General features: G+C 38.2%; 1 protein-coding gene across 2 annotated transcripts; it reads left to right on the forward strand.

The window, feature by feature from the left end:
- The first annotated feature begins 86 nt into the window (after positions 1–86).
- On the forward strand, positions 87–11,308 carry vegfd (vascular endothelial growth factor D). 2 transcript variants are annotated; one of them, XM_082156643.1, is made up of 7 exons: positions 104–1,221; positions 4,941–5,139; positions 5,242–5,432; positions 6,260–6,396; positions 6,758–6,861; positions 7,091–7,212; positions 9,251–11,308. In XM_082156643.1, exons 1-6 carry the CDS (start codon positions 1,132–1,134, stop codon positions 7,186–7,188), a joined length of 819 nt encoding a protein of 272 aa, XP_082012769.1. In that variant the 5' UTR covers positions 104–1,131; the 3' UTR covers positions 7,189–7,212; positions 9,251–11,308. The 2 variants fall into 2 exon arrangements, with proteins under 2 accessions (XP_082012770.1, XP_082012769.1); XM_082156644.1 differs by lacking the exon at positions 7,091–7,212 and having other exon boundaries at positions 87–1,221.
- Positions 11,309–12,686: the final 1,378 nt, after the last annotated feature.

The raw sequence follows: 12,686 nt of genomic DNA on the forward strand, positions 1-12,686 counted from the left end.
GTGATTTCCTTTATCTAATATCTGTGGCAAGTTTCCTTTAACCCTAAGGATTTCCTTATATTGGACCACTGGGCCATCCACATTTTACAAAAGCGACCATGTCCGATCTACGCAAACAATCGTGTAATAGATTCCTTTGACCGCTGATAATAGATTCTTCTGAAGCTTTTAAAGTAAATGCATTTAGATGATCCGATAGAGCACGTAGAGTGTGGGTGCAGAGAATGGCACTCACAACCCATTACGCTGCATTAAAGCTTCCTCTAATTCCTGATTCGTTTTACAAGCTCATTGTTGGATCTGCTTGAGAGTGACGCGCGCACACAGAGAAAGAGAGAAATGGCATGTCGGCTTAGCTCCCCTCCTTTTTCATCCCGCCACTTTGCTGCATTTAAGTGGGATATTGGCTGGATACAGTCTCTCTTCTCCTCGCACTCTCTCTCTTTTCCCTTCTTCCCTCCGTCCCCCCCTCCTCCTCCTCCTCCTCCTCCTCCTCTTCCTCCCCCTCCTTCACTCCTTGTCCTCCGTAGAGGTCTGGATCACATTTAAAACCACATGTTCCTGTGTGTGAGCAACTGAGCCTAGAAGTCTGCAAGCAGGAAACGTGACAGTGGAGTGGGACTGGAGCGCACATCGATGGGACAGACATGCACGCCTCCCAGATGGCCTTGCACGCACTGGCGGCTGGAGAATACTGGATGTGAGCTTGTGGCGGATTTTACAAACACACATATTGTGTGACACATCTGGGTCTGTGGAGACACTGGGCCAAATTTGGCCGGTCCAAGACGGATGACAACACCAAGGTGTCGTCCTGATCAGAAAGAATCCTACAAAACAGAAGGGAAAGACTGAGAAGTTATTCCTCAGCCAAGTTCTGTCCTAGACCAGCACTGATTGATGCCTCTTTCTCCTCCTCCTCCTCTTTTTTTTTTTTTTTTTTTTTTTTTAAAGAGGAGATCCCATTTGGCTCCGGAAAGCTCGTTTTCACAGGTTTATCTTGGTGTGCCTGTGTGGTCCTGTTTGAGAAACCTGCCGCGTGATTTGTGTGAGTGTGCGTGAGTGTATACGCAGACTGGCCTCCTTTCACTGCTTAATTGCTGGACGGTACCCTGGAGAGTAAGTAGCAGGATGAAGACACAGAAATGTGCTGGATTTCACATGTTGCTACTCCTGTATGTCAGACTGATGCTAGGAGTGGACGCCTATAGACCCCAAAGAGTGAGTATAGCATATCTCAGCATACATTTAGAACACCAAGAGCAGCAAAAACTACAGGACACTTTTTGTTCGAAGTAGAATTTGAATGATACTGAGGTTTAATTCAACAGAGTTTTCATTTATAATTGTTATAATATCCATATTTAGTTGTGAACCAGTTTGGTATCATTTATACTCTCAAATGTCTCGAAAGGTTTTTGTTTTTTTTTGCTGCGATGTCATGAAGAACCATTTTTGGTTCCCCAAAGAACTTTTCAGTGAACAGTTGTTAAAAGATCCATTTTTTTCTTAGCTCTAAGAAATTAAAATTATAAAATTAAAATTGTTGAATGAAAAGATTCCAGTGATGTTAAAGGTTCTAAATGGAACCATAAATGCTAATAAGGAACCTTCATTTTTAAGAGTATACTCACCTCAATGTCATCCCAAACCTGTATGACTTTCATTTTTCTTTGTAAATATTTCATTCAATGGAAGTCAAAGGGGTCTAATTCAATATTGGACCCCACTGACTTCTTTTTTTCTTTTCTTTTTTTCTTTTTTGGGTGAGCTGCCCCTTTAAAATACGTTAATTTGCGCTGACTCACTGAACAGGGACCTGTTACAAGATCAGGAGGGCCGGATGGGGCCTCCTGCTGTGACCTTCGGGTGACTTAATAGCAAATTTTATAATTTTCCTGTATGTTACCCTGGGAAATGAGGCTTGAATCAGTGTGAAGTCAATGAAAATGTTTGGAATTGCAATTTTTTGCGGTAAGATTGATGGTTCCCCTGGAAGCATGCGGGGGAACCCTATGGCTACTATTAAGAATTTCCAAAGACAAGCTGTTAAGGCCATTCATCTGTTTTTCAGTGCGTGTATGTGAGTATATCAATGATAGGTTACATAAGAAGGGTGATGAGTTCCAAGCAGTGGTGCAATAGCATAATATCCAATTCGTTTTTACAGATACGCTCCATAAAGAGGCAGTGTTAGTGTGTGTGTGGCATGAAGCCTGGTATCCAAGTGCAGCCTGAGGCGTCGTAGGGTCTTTTATATGTTCAAACTCTCACTGTTCTCACCCGTTTAGTTTCTTCTTACTTGTTAGGGGCCTCTACCTCATTAAGCTTGTCCGGGGAAAATTCACAGTTGTAACTCATATTCTTTCTTTTTAAACCCCTCCTCATTCTCTCGCTCTTTCTGTTTGTTGTTGCATTGTCTGCGTGGGTAAGTGGAAGCAGACGTCTCCACCCTAACATACTGAAGGGATCACAGAAGATAATGTCACTACACGACAGCAGGATGCGAGACTTCTCTGATGATGACTTTCATATCGCGTGCCAACCCTCTCCATCCCAGCCTCGGCTGTTTTACTTTCCGCCCGCTTTGTGGCTTTCCCGTCTCATAAAAGCATGATTGGGATTTGGAAGTCCTTTGGCCTCTGTTTTTTATTCAGTCTTTTTTTGTGGGACACACCCGGTGTGTAGTAAACAATCAAAACCAAGCCATTGCTGGTTTTTTCCTGCTTAACTCAATATTCTCAATAACTCATGTGGTATTGATTGAGAGGTGGTAGACTTTGTGTAGGGGTTTATGTGTAAATGCACTCCAGCAATCCTTACATGGGCATAATCTGCTCCATAAACTCTGTCCACTTGCTCTTCTGTTTTGTAATGAAGGATATTGGTGACTGATGTATTTATCAGGCTGGCCAAAAAGGTACCCATGTCCAATTAATATAAGTACTGCAACATTTTCTTTTTTTTTTCTTTTAATTATTAATGAGTTTCAAGCTAATATTGTATAAAATAAATGCTCATCAAATCATTTGTTTTTATGATTTGTGTACATTTGTTCTTCAGTTTTATGGAGGCCTAAAGCTCAGTGGTAGCCTATCTTTTGCTATTGGCTGCTAGTAACTGTACATTATCACCCTTATCACTTGACTACTCACAAGGTAAATAAATACGTGGAAATGAAATTCTAAAGTTATTTTATAATCTTATTTGAATATAATTTTCCGCTTCTGTTAAGAAAACAAATAGTCCACCACAGTGTACAAAACTTTGTATTGTCCTAGCAACAAGACGAGCACTGAAACTCTAATAGCGAAACTGTAAGTTTATCTGCTTAAAAATGTGCCATTTTTAGTGAGAATTGTCATGTAGCTTTTAACTTGCTTAACTTTTTACTGATAAAATCATCAGAGCTTCGCTGACAACACGTTTCTGTGCAAGTGTGTCCTCCATACTGTATGTGTGTGTGTGCGACTGTGCGTTTGAGTGGGAGAGAGAGCGGGGGAAAGATAGTTTGTGCTTTCCGTACATAATAAAACATAATTTTGTGGCAAATGCAAATAATCTTTTCGCATTTATTTGCTTGGTCAGTGTCGTTGTGGGTTTTGGTTCTTTTGCTGTTGTTGGCTGTAAGGAAATCATTTGGCGAAGTGATATGGAATATGTAATGCGGTCAAGACCTGTCTGGAACTACTTTAGCCATGTGTTTCCCTGAAAATAATTGCACACCTTAGAACGTTCATCAAGCAATCAGATTCATTCAAGCATTCAACAGCCCCGTAGTAAAGTAGGAAATATCAGATCGAACCTCACATTTGACCAGTAAGGTACATCCAGATAGAGCGGTGGTGTAATATAATATTGGCATTATTTTGACGATTTGCTCATTATTTACTTGACTTTCTAGGTATCAATATCAACATTGGTCATTGAAAGAGTGACCACTGGTGACTTTGTAAAGGTTATTCCGCAGCTGTCACCAGGCACTTAGTAGTTATTCAATCCATGTTTTGCGAAGCAGCCATGATCTTCTGTTCATATTGGTGGCAGGCGTCCCAAACTCCAATCACTGGGATCTGTGTCTTCACTGAGCTTCTAAACAGGTGGTCCATACTGAGCTAATAGAGTGTTTGTTCCAGTTGTTTAGAGTGGGCCTCTGCCAGAGGGTGTTCTGTGTGTTTGGCTACACAAGTTGGTTTGAAAGCAGAAAATCTGAACTTTATGGCCTGACAACAAACATATGCACAAAGTTCTAGATAAGTTCAAAAAAACTTAAAATTCAGTAAGCCTTGCAAAGTCTAATTGTGTATGTTTGTCCCTTTAGAAGAGCTTTAGAACTTCTTCAGATGATTCAAGAGTTCATCCAGCCATCCATGCAGATGGTTGCATAGTCATGTAAAATTCTTTTATAGATCTTTTCAGCAAGTTGTGAGGGAACACTCTGTGGATTATATTGAAGTTGTAAAACTTAGGCGCTGTTTAAGGTCTGATGCAACCCTGGTATATAAGTCATGACGATAGGAACAGCTGCATCCTTTCCCTAGTGTAATACTGATTCTTTACACAGCCAAAAAATGCTGAGAAATCCAACATTGATTATCACTACTGCCCTCTAGTGGACAGAATTCTCATTTAAATCTGTCTCAGAATGGTGTTGGTGGTTATATCCTACTGTTTGGCCTTTTATCGTGGCAAGACTTCACATACCTCACAGACAGCGGGGAGTTTGTATGATTCAAGGGGAAAGAATCTGTTCCTAATTTGTGTAGATTAAGGCATTCATTTTTCTAATCCTTTGATTTATCTAACATATGCTGTGCTCTTCCATACTGTGGCTGATTTTTGCTCAGCATGCCTCAAACATATTCTTCTGAGAATTGTTTGCCTCTGTACTAAAATCAGCAGCCCCAATTTCATTATTCAAGACTGTGTTTCTCTCATAGGACATAAACCAGGAGAAGTGGGAACAAGAACTGAGGGAAGCTGGAAGTCTGGATGAGCTTCTGATGTTGACCGAATACCCGGACTGGAAGCTGTGGAGATGCAGACTCAAGCTGAAGCACTTTGACGACACCTCTCCACCTGAGAACCGCAGGTCAACTCGCTATGCGGCCGCATCTTTCAGCCCAGAGATGCTAAAAGGTTGAGACCTTCATGCAAACACAATTGAGAATATGTGGTGTCTAATTGATTAGCAATGTGGTGGCAAATGTACAACAAGTGTAAATGTTTGATCTTTTTCAGATATTGATGATGAATGGCAGAAAACACAGTGTATGCCCAGAGAGACGTGTATAGACGTGGCTAAAGAGTTGGGCACCAATACAGCAGTGTTTTTCAAGCCCCCGTGCGTCTCTGTCTTCAGGTGTGGCGGCTGCTGCAACAAAGAGGGAGTTACCTGCCGTAATACAAGCATGACTTATGTCAATAAAACTGTGAGCACTACTCATTGCATTGCGTGGGTATTACATAAAAATTAATGTCCAATATAATCATTTTGTACTTGCTTATTTATATGGAAATGATGTGCAGTTCATTCAACATATTAAGAATTTGATATAGAGCATACTCAATATGCAATCTTAGGACTCATTCACACAGAACATTTTTGCATTGAAAAAAAAACCCAACCACATACTTTTTTAGAGTAGAAACTTTAGTTAGAGCCACGTTTTTAGAAAGCACGGGACGCTGCAAAAGATGTGAGCGCAAGGCTCAAACATGTCCATCTAGCATGTTTACATAGAAAAACAATGGAAAAGCAGTGCAGTGGAATGATGTGTCATGTGTGAGACGCTGCAAAAGATGAGATGTGAGTGCAACAGTCAAACACGTACATCTCTCGCATGTTTACATAGAAAAACAATGGAAAGGCAGCACAGTGATATGCAAAAATGTGTTCTGTGTGAATAGCCCCTTACACAGTCTTAAAGGGACAGTTCATCCCAAAAATAAAAAAAATTCTGTCAACATTTACTTACCCTCATTTTAGCCACTTTTATGGTGCTTTTGTGTCCTTTTTGCAATTTGAAAGCATTGGTCGCTGTCGATTCTAATTTAATGGAAAAGAGCGGCCAGTATCATTCTTCAAAATTTCTCCTTTTGTGTTCCCTTAAGTAAGTTATGCAGGTTTGGAATGATTTGAGGGTGAGAAACCAAAGACAGAATTTAAAATTTTGATTGAATTATCCTTTTAACATGTGTGTTTTATGTGCACATACTGTTCCATGACTGTTCGTAAAAGACGTCCTCTTCCTCACAGATATTGAGTGTGAGTCTGGCGCCTTATAAATCTGGACCAGAGCCTGTGCTGGTGAAAATAGCCAATCACACTGAGTGTAAGTGCCAGGAACACGCGCTGATCCGCAGACATGTTCGTGAGAAGCACAGGAAGAACGGGTCAGTACCAGACTCATATGTACTGTAACAATATGAAACTAGATAAATTGCATGAGATTAAATAATAGTGGATGTTTCTCCAGTTAACAGTTTTAGAGCTTGATGAAGTTATCAATGAGGCATTCAACATTCCCCTACTCTTACATTAAGTGCAATATATTTTTAATTGGCTGGGTACTTCTTGTAATGTATCATCAAACTCTTTGAAACGTTAGACCCAACCCTTGTTTTTCCAGTGCCACACTGTTATTCACTGTTTATACAACAGTGTTGCTACAAGAGAAATGACAGATTGTGCCTTGCTGAGTGTCAGCCATATGTAGGAGTGCTTTCTGGCATAATAATATGTGTCTGTGTACAGTTGCTCTCCTACACGTAAGCCAGAAGACAAAAGGCTATGCAACAAAGGTTTAATATGGGACTGGATGGCGGAGCGATGCGTGACGTACCCCTCCAGCAAACAAGGTCAGTGAGTAATTGATTTCAACTCCTCGTATTGCCAATTCCTGTTCTGGCCTATAGTGTGAATGACTCAGTTACTTTTTATTTACTTGCTATATTGCAGGGACTTTAATTTAATATAGACCCAACAAGGCACACACAACAACATGATTTATATATTTGTGTTTTTTTTTTTTTACACCTGCGATAACACATTTAATTTTAAGTTTTGCCTTTTTTTTTTTTTTACCAGAACCGCCATCTTCCGTCAGTGAGGAGGACTGTGAGATTGATGTAGAGCGATGTGAATGTATTCCAAAAGTATGGACAGACAGATTACACCATACGTGACACAATTCAACAAATCTTATAAAGGTAGAATTATTTTCAAGACTATACATTCAATTTATCTCACACTATTGGATATTAAAACTAATTTGTAATGTTTGAATGAACATTACATTGCTTGATTTACAGTATTGTTGTATGTCACTGGACATGTTTTTTTATTAAATTTTTTATCTTTTTTATTTCCGTTGCTGTTTAATACTTGATTCTGATTGGTCAGTCACGCCATTCTGCTCAGTGCGCTCTTTCAGTCTCATATTGCACTCACGCTCTCTTTTGATTCAAACAAACACAACTGCCGTTATCTTGCGTCTCATTTATCAATTGCAATACAAATCACCTCAGAGGACTTCAGCATTCATACTGTAATATTGTTGCAGTCTTCTTTTTCTTGTTTAAATGAAACTTATCCCATAATTTACTCTCCTTCAAGCCGTCCTAGGTGTATATGACTTTCTTCTCTCAGCCGAAAACAATCGGAGTTATATTAAAAAATATCCTGGCTCTTCCAAGCTTTATAATGGGAGTGAATAGTAACTGAGATTTTGAAGCCCAAAAAAGTGTATCCATCCATCATAAAAGTAATCCATACGACTCCAGTGAGTTAATAAAGGCCTTCTGAAGCAAAGCTTCATAAACTTTATAAACTAGAATCACTGGCTTCCGTATGTGAGTCGAGATCTGGCGGAAGAGTGAACTCTGACCCAACGCATAATGTATTGACGAACACGGAAGCATAGAGGATATAGCAAAACAAAACACCGGTCACGAAATAGAAGTCTAAATCGAGAAATTTTTAAAGAGAAATGTCGGAGGAGCTTGAGTTTGTTGCCCAGCCCTTTTTGTTTGAACCACTAGGCGTCTAAGCTTACGCTACTCCTACATCCTTATGTCATACGTCGGGTCAGAGGTCACTCTTCCGCCGGAACTCGACTCGCGTACGGCCGTTACCGGAAGCTAGTGATTACAGTTTATAAGTTATAATTATGGATATTTTACTTACAAAAACACATCACTTTACTTCAGAAGGACTTTATTAACCCCCTGGTGCCGTATGGATTACTTTTATGATGGATGGATGCACTTTTTTGGGCTTCAAAAAACAAGGTACCATTCACTCCCATTATATTTTTTAATATAACTCCGATTGTGTTCGGCTGAAAGAAGAAAGTCATAGTATACACCTAGGATGGTTTGAGGGTGAGTAAATTATGGGATAATTTTTGGGTGAGCTAACTCTTTAAGCCTAATGTATGCATAACATTATAAAGTAATGTTAGCGCAAATTAAGGTTTCATGTCCAGGTATTTATTTATTTGGTAGCTGTGACACTCCACGTTGGGATCTGATGACCCTGTCAAGCTTTATTTTGACTCACTTTAAATGATCCCTTAACAAAGCTTTTCAGTCTGATACATGTAGCCTGTTATTCAGATTCATGTCAAATATTAAACTACCCAGCTAATAAGAACATGCTCATAAAATGTTTTAAAGAACGTTCAAAATCTTGGTTATTTTAAATGTTCTTGGCTATGCTAACATTTAGGTAATGTTCTATTTTGTTCCGTTTTCTATTTTCATTATCATTTTGCAAACATTAGTTAGCCTATACTTTGGCCTTTAGCCTACACATACTCTGCCAAGGCATCACTTTATGTGTCTTGTATGACACGCCCTATGGAAGAGAGGGGTGGGGTGAGCAGTTGCTCATTATCATTTAAAGAGACATGCACCGAAACGGGTCGCTGTGAACAGAGCTGTTTTTGAGGAGGTAAAAATGGTGTTGTTTTACACAACCATTGAGTTTTAAAACCATTTTAACCAAAGTATGTTACAAACTTTACATGAAGATCCTAAAGAATCATACCAACTTGTGGAAAATGGGCATCCGAAGACCCCTTTAACGTCACTTAAATTTTTTGTTTTGTTTATAGCATTGAGAGAACCTTGCCAGAACGTTAGCCAAAGTCCTGAGAATGCTCCCTGTTAGCTGGGTATGGAGTAAGGTTTGAGCTGTTTCTCACCAACTAATCAATGACACTCTGTTTCATATATTCTTTCACAGCTGCAAGAGAGAAAACAACGATGAACACGACGCCCTGACGATCTGCAAGTGCCGAATGTAGAGACTGCAAAATACCATTTAATTTATTTATCTCTCTATTTATATCAAATAAAAATACTTTTATTAACATTTATTCAAACATCTCATCAGTATCATGGCAGCGATAGCTTTCTAAATATAACAACAACACTGCTTTTCCTGTCTGAACCCAATGAAAAATGATATCTGAGTTATATGTCCCTTTTGCACTGAAGTCAACATTTTACCCTAAAGAATATCTGTGGAATTTCTTAGATATAATTTATATCTCAAATAGTTATATTTAAGAATAACTTATATTTTTCAAAATGTTTCCAGATGGGCTAATATGGTCATGTTTCCATTTCACAAGAGGACTTTATGCGGGATGGTACATACATACAGAAGTACTTGATGACTCAATGACTAAGCCTCTTTTTAAGTGTTGTTCACCACTGAGCATGCTGCCAACAGTAAGAAAAATGTACCGAAGATAAAATGCTGTTCAAATAAAAAAATGGCAAATTTAATAAATAGGCCTATGATTGTGATGTTTTCAAGGACCATTATAATGCTGCATATGAAAGCCTAAAATAGGGTCCTTGGCATGTTTCAAGGACATTTCATTTATGTAAAAGGCCAAAAGCCCCAAAAATCTTACCAGAGCAAATTGTGCTCATATAATTCTCTTTCCAAACTTTGTTTTGTAGTTTTTGGTCTAACCTAAAATCAATATTTATCCAACAGTGAATATGGTTCTTTTCAGTATTGAGTTATTAAATAGATATAGACTAGGGTAGCATCTCTATATAACTATGAGACAAATCCTTCATTCACTATATTAAAAGTCATGAAATACCCTATGAAAGACTAAAGCAGGCAGTGTTGGGGGTAACGCATTACAGGTAATGTGTATTATGTAATCAGATTACTTTTTGGATGTAACAAATAAATTAACGGGTTACACTTTATTTTAAGGTCCCGTAGTTACATTGTACTTACTCAGTACTGAGTAATATTAATTTACTACATGTGCTTACGGTTTGGTTTGCATAATTTACACTTTGTACGTAACGTGTAACTACATCATCTTTAATTAAAGTGTTACTAATTAATGCATTACTTAAGAAATCTACACATTATTTTAATTAATTTGCTTACACATTTTTTAAACTAATGAAATAAAATTCTCTTCTCCATAATATTAGTCGCATAGAAATGGGCATTCATGTATGCGTTGGAACAGACAAAAAGTTCAAAAGTAACAAAACACTTTAATTGTAACTTAAAAAAAACAACAACAAAAAAAAAACAGTTGTGCTGTAGGTAATTTAACACGTAATGTTAAGAATTTTTCAAATGGCATATATAACTTTAGGAGTCAGGTAATTTTCTAAAAGAAAAATGAAGGTGTATGTTATATAGGCTGTTGAATGCATTACTGCGTTAAACACTTGCAAAAAAGGGTAAAACTTTATTTTGATGGTCCTCCAACAGACATTCTACTGACTATAAGTAACTTTGCAAATACATGTCAATTTATTCTAACCCTAACCCTACCAGTCTGCTAATTCTATACTAACACTTTAATGAGAGTTAGTCGACATGTAGGTGCAACGTTACTGATAGTCAACAGAATGTGTTAAAGGGATCATCAAAATAAAGAGAAACCCAAAAAAGTGATTCTTAGTAAAAAAATAATAAAATGCCTGCAAGGCCTAGAGGAGGGAGAGTATCAGCAAGATGAGAAAAACTAAAGCAAAAGCAACATAATTACTTTCCATAAAAAGTAACTTAGTAATGTAATTAGTTACTTTTTTTAGAGGGTAACACAATATTGTAATACATTACTTTTAAAAGTAACTTTCCCCAACTCTCATAGAAGGACATTGTCACAATGGAAAATTGCTATTTAATAGTTATGTGTGTTTACTGAACTGTATACTATCTTTCTTACTGTACAATAATGGTGGACATTTTTAAGGTGTGTTTCTATAGAAACATAGACTACTTCCAGTATATGTTTTCATATTTTTTTTTTATGTAGATTTTTGTTCCAGATCTCCTTTTGTTCTTGTCTACACTTATAAACACAAAAATACATTTTTCCTTGGTGATCTTTCTTTAAATGTCAGTATGCCCAACTATAAGAGACTAATTTTCTCGAACAAATACATCTATAGTGTTCATGCTGGTTTTACTTGACGTATTCTTCATCCGGTTAAGATTTCCATGGAAACACTTCCATTTACTAGTAGTGCCATCATAGCCCTGATATTAATAATAGGTCTTAGCAGCTTGGGGGCAAACGTGAATAAATCATTATTAGCACAAAACATTTGTAAGAGCACCATGACTCACTGTCTGATGTCTCACCTTGTTTGATGATAACTATCGACCAGTATAACAAACTGGCATATAGTTGGCTCAAACATCAAGGACAGTGGTGCGACAGCAGCAGTCAGCTCAGCTGTTCTCAACACCTTTTTCAGTAATCATCCTTTCAGAAATCAATTTTTCCAATAAGTAGGGATTGAGCCGCTAAAATGCTATTTTCTGCCACATTGTATTGCAACAGCAGCTTATACCGATGCAAACAAATAAATGTTTAACTCACTCTCTTAAAATATTTTCTCTGAATCGTACAAATGAAGCACTGAAACGTCTAACTCAGTTAGAAAATCGGGTCAATCAAATGCTTTTTTTGCAGCAGTAACCTAAATAATCTGATGGATATTACAATAATAATTATATTAATATAGGCATACAAAATACTGAATTATTGAGAAGATACAGTTTCAAAAAGTGTATTTTCGTATAGAGGGCTGTGACATGTGGTTGTGATAAAAGGGTGAACAAAACCTCCAGGATTTTTGCACTGAAAACTTTTCACATTAATTCCACAATAAAGGCAACCTGTCACTCCTGACATTTTCACTCAGAAACCTATTCATCTCCTCAAGATCATCATTGACACCCTCTTCCTCCAGGTTGCGACTTGCCCACATAGTCTCTGTCCATTACTGTGGAAGGTCACAGTCGTTGCCCCCTGGAGTGTTAAATGCCTGGGAGATGTCCAAGATATCTTGACCTTTACGGATCACTTTGCGGCAAAGGCACAGTCCAGCCTTCACGTCCCTATAAGAAAAAGCCTGCACTCAATGCATCCCTACTGCCCTCATTTGCTCTATTCATCTTGACCACTTGAAAACATCCGTCATTATGCCCCTTAAAGGAACACGCCGACTTTTTGGGACTTTAGCTTATTCACCGTATCCCCCAGAGTTAGATAAGTCCATACATACCCTTTTCATCTCTGTGCGTGCGGTAACTCTGTCTGACGCACCCACCGCTAGCCTAGCTTAGCACAAACACTGGAGGTAAACGGCTCCAGCTAGCATACGGCTCCCAATAAGTG

The sequence above is a fragment of the Leuciscus leuciscus genome (genome assembly GCF_965113295.1).
Source record: "Leuciscus leuciscus genome assembly, chromosome: 23".
Taxonomy (NCBI): Eukaryota; Metazoa; Chordata; class Actinopteri; order Cypriniformes; family Leuciscidae; genus Leuciscus; species Leuciscus leuciscus.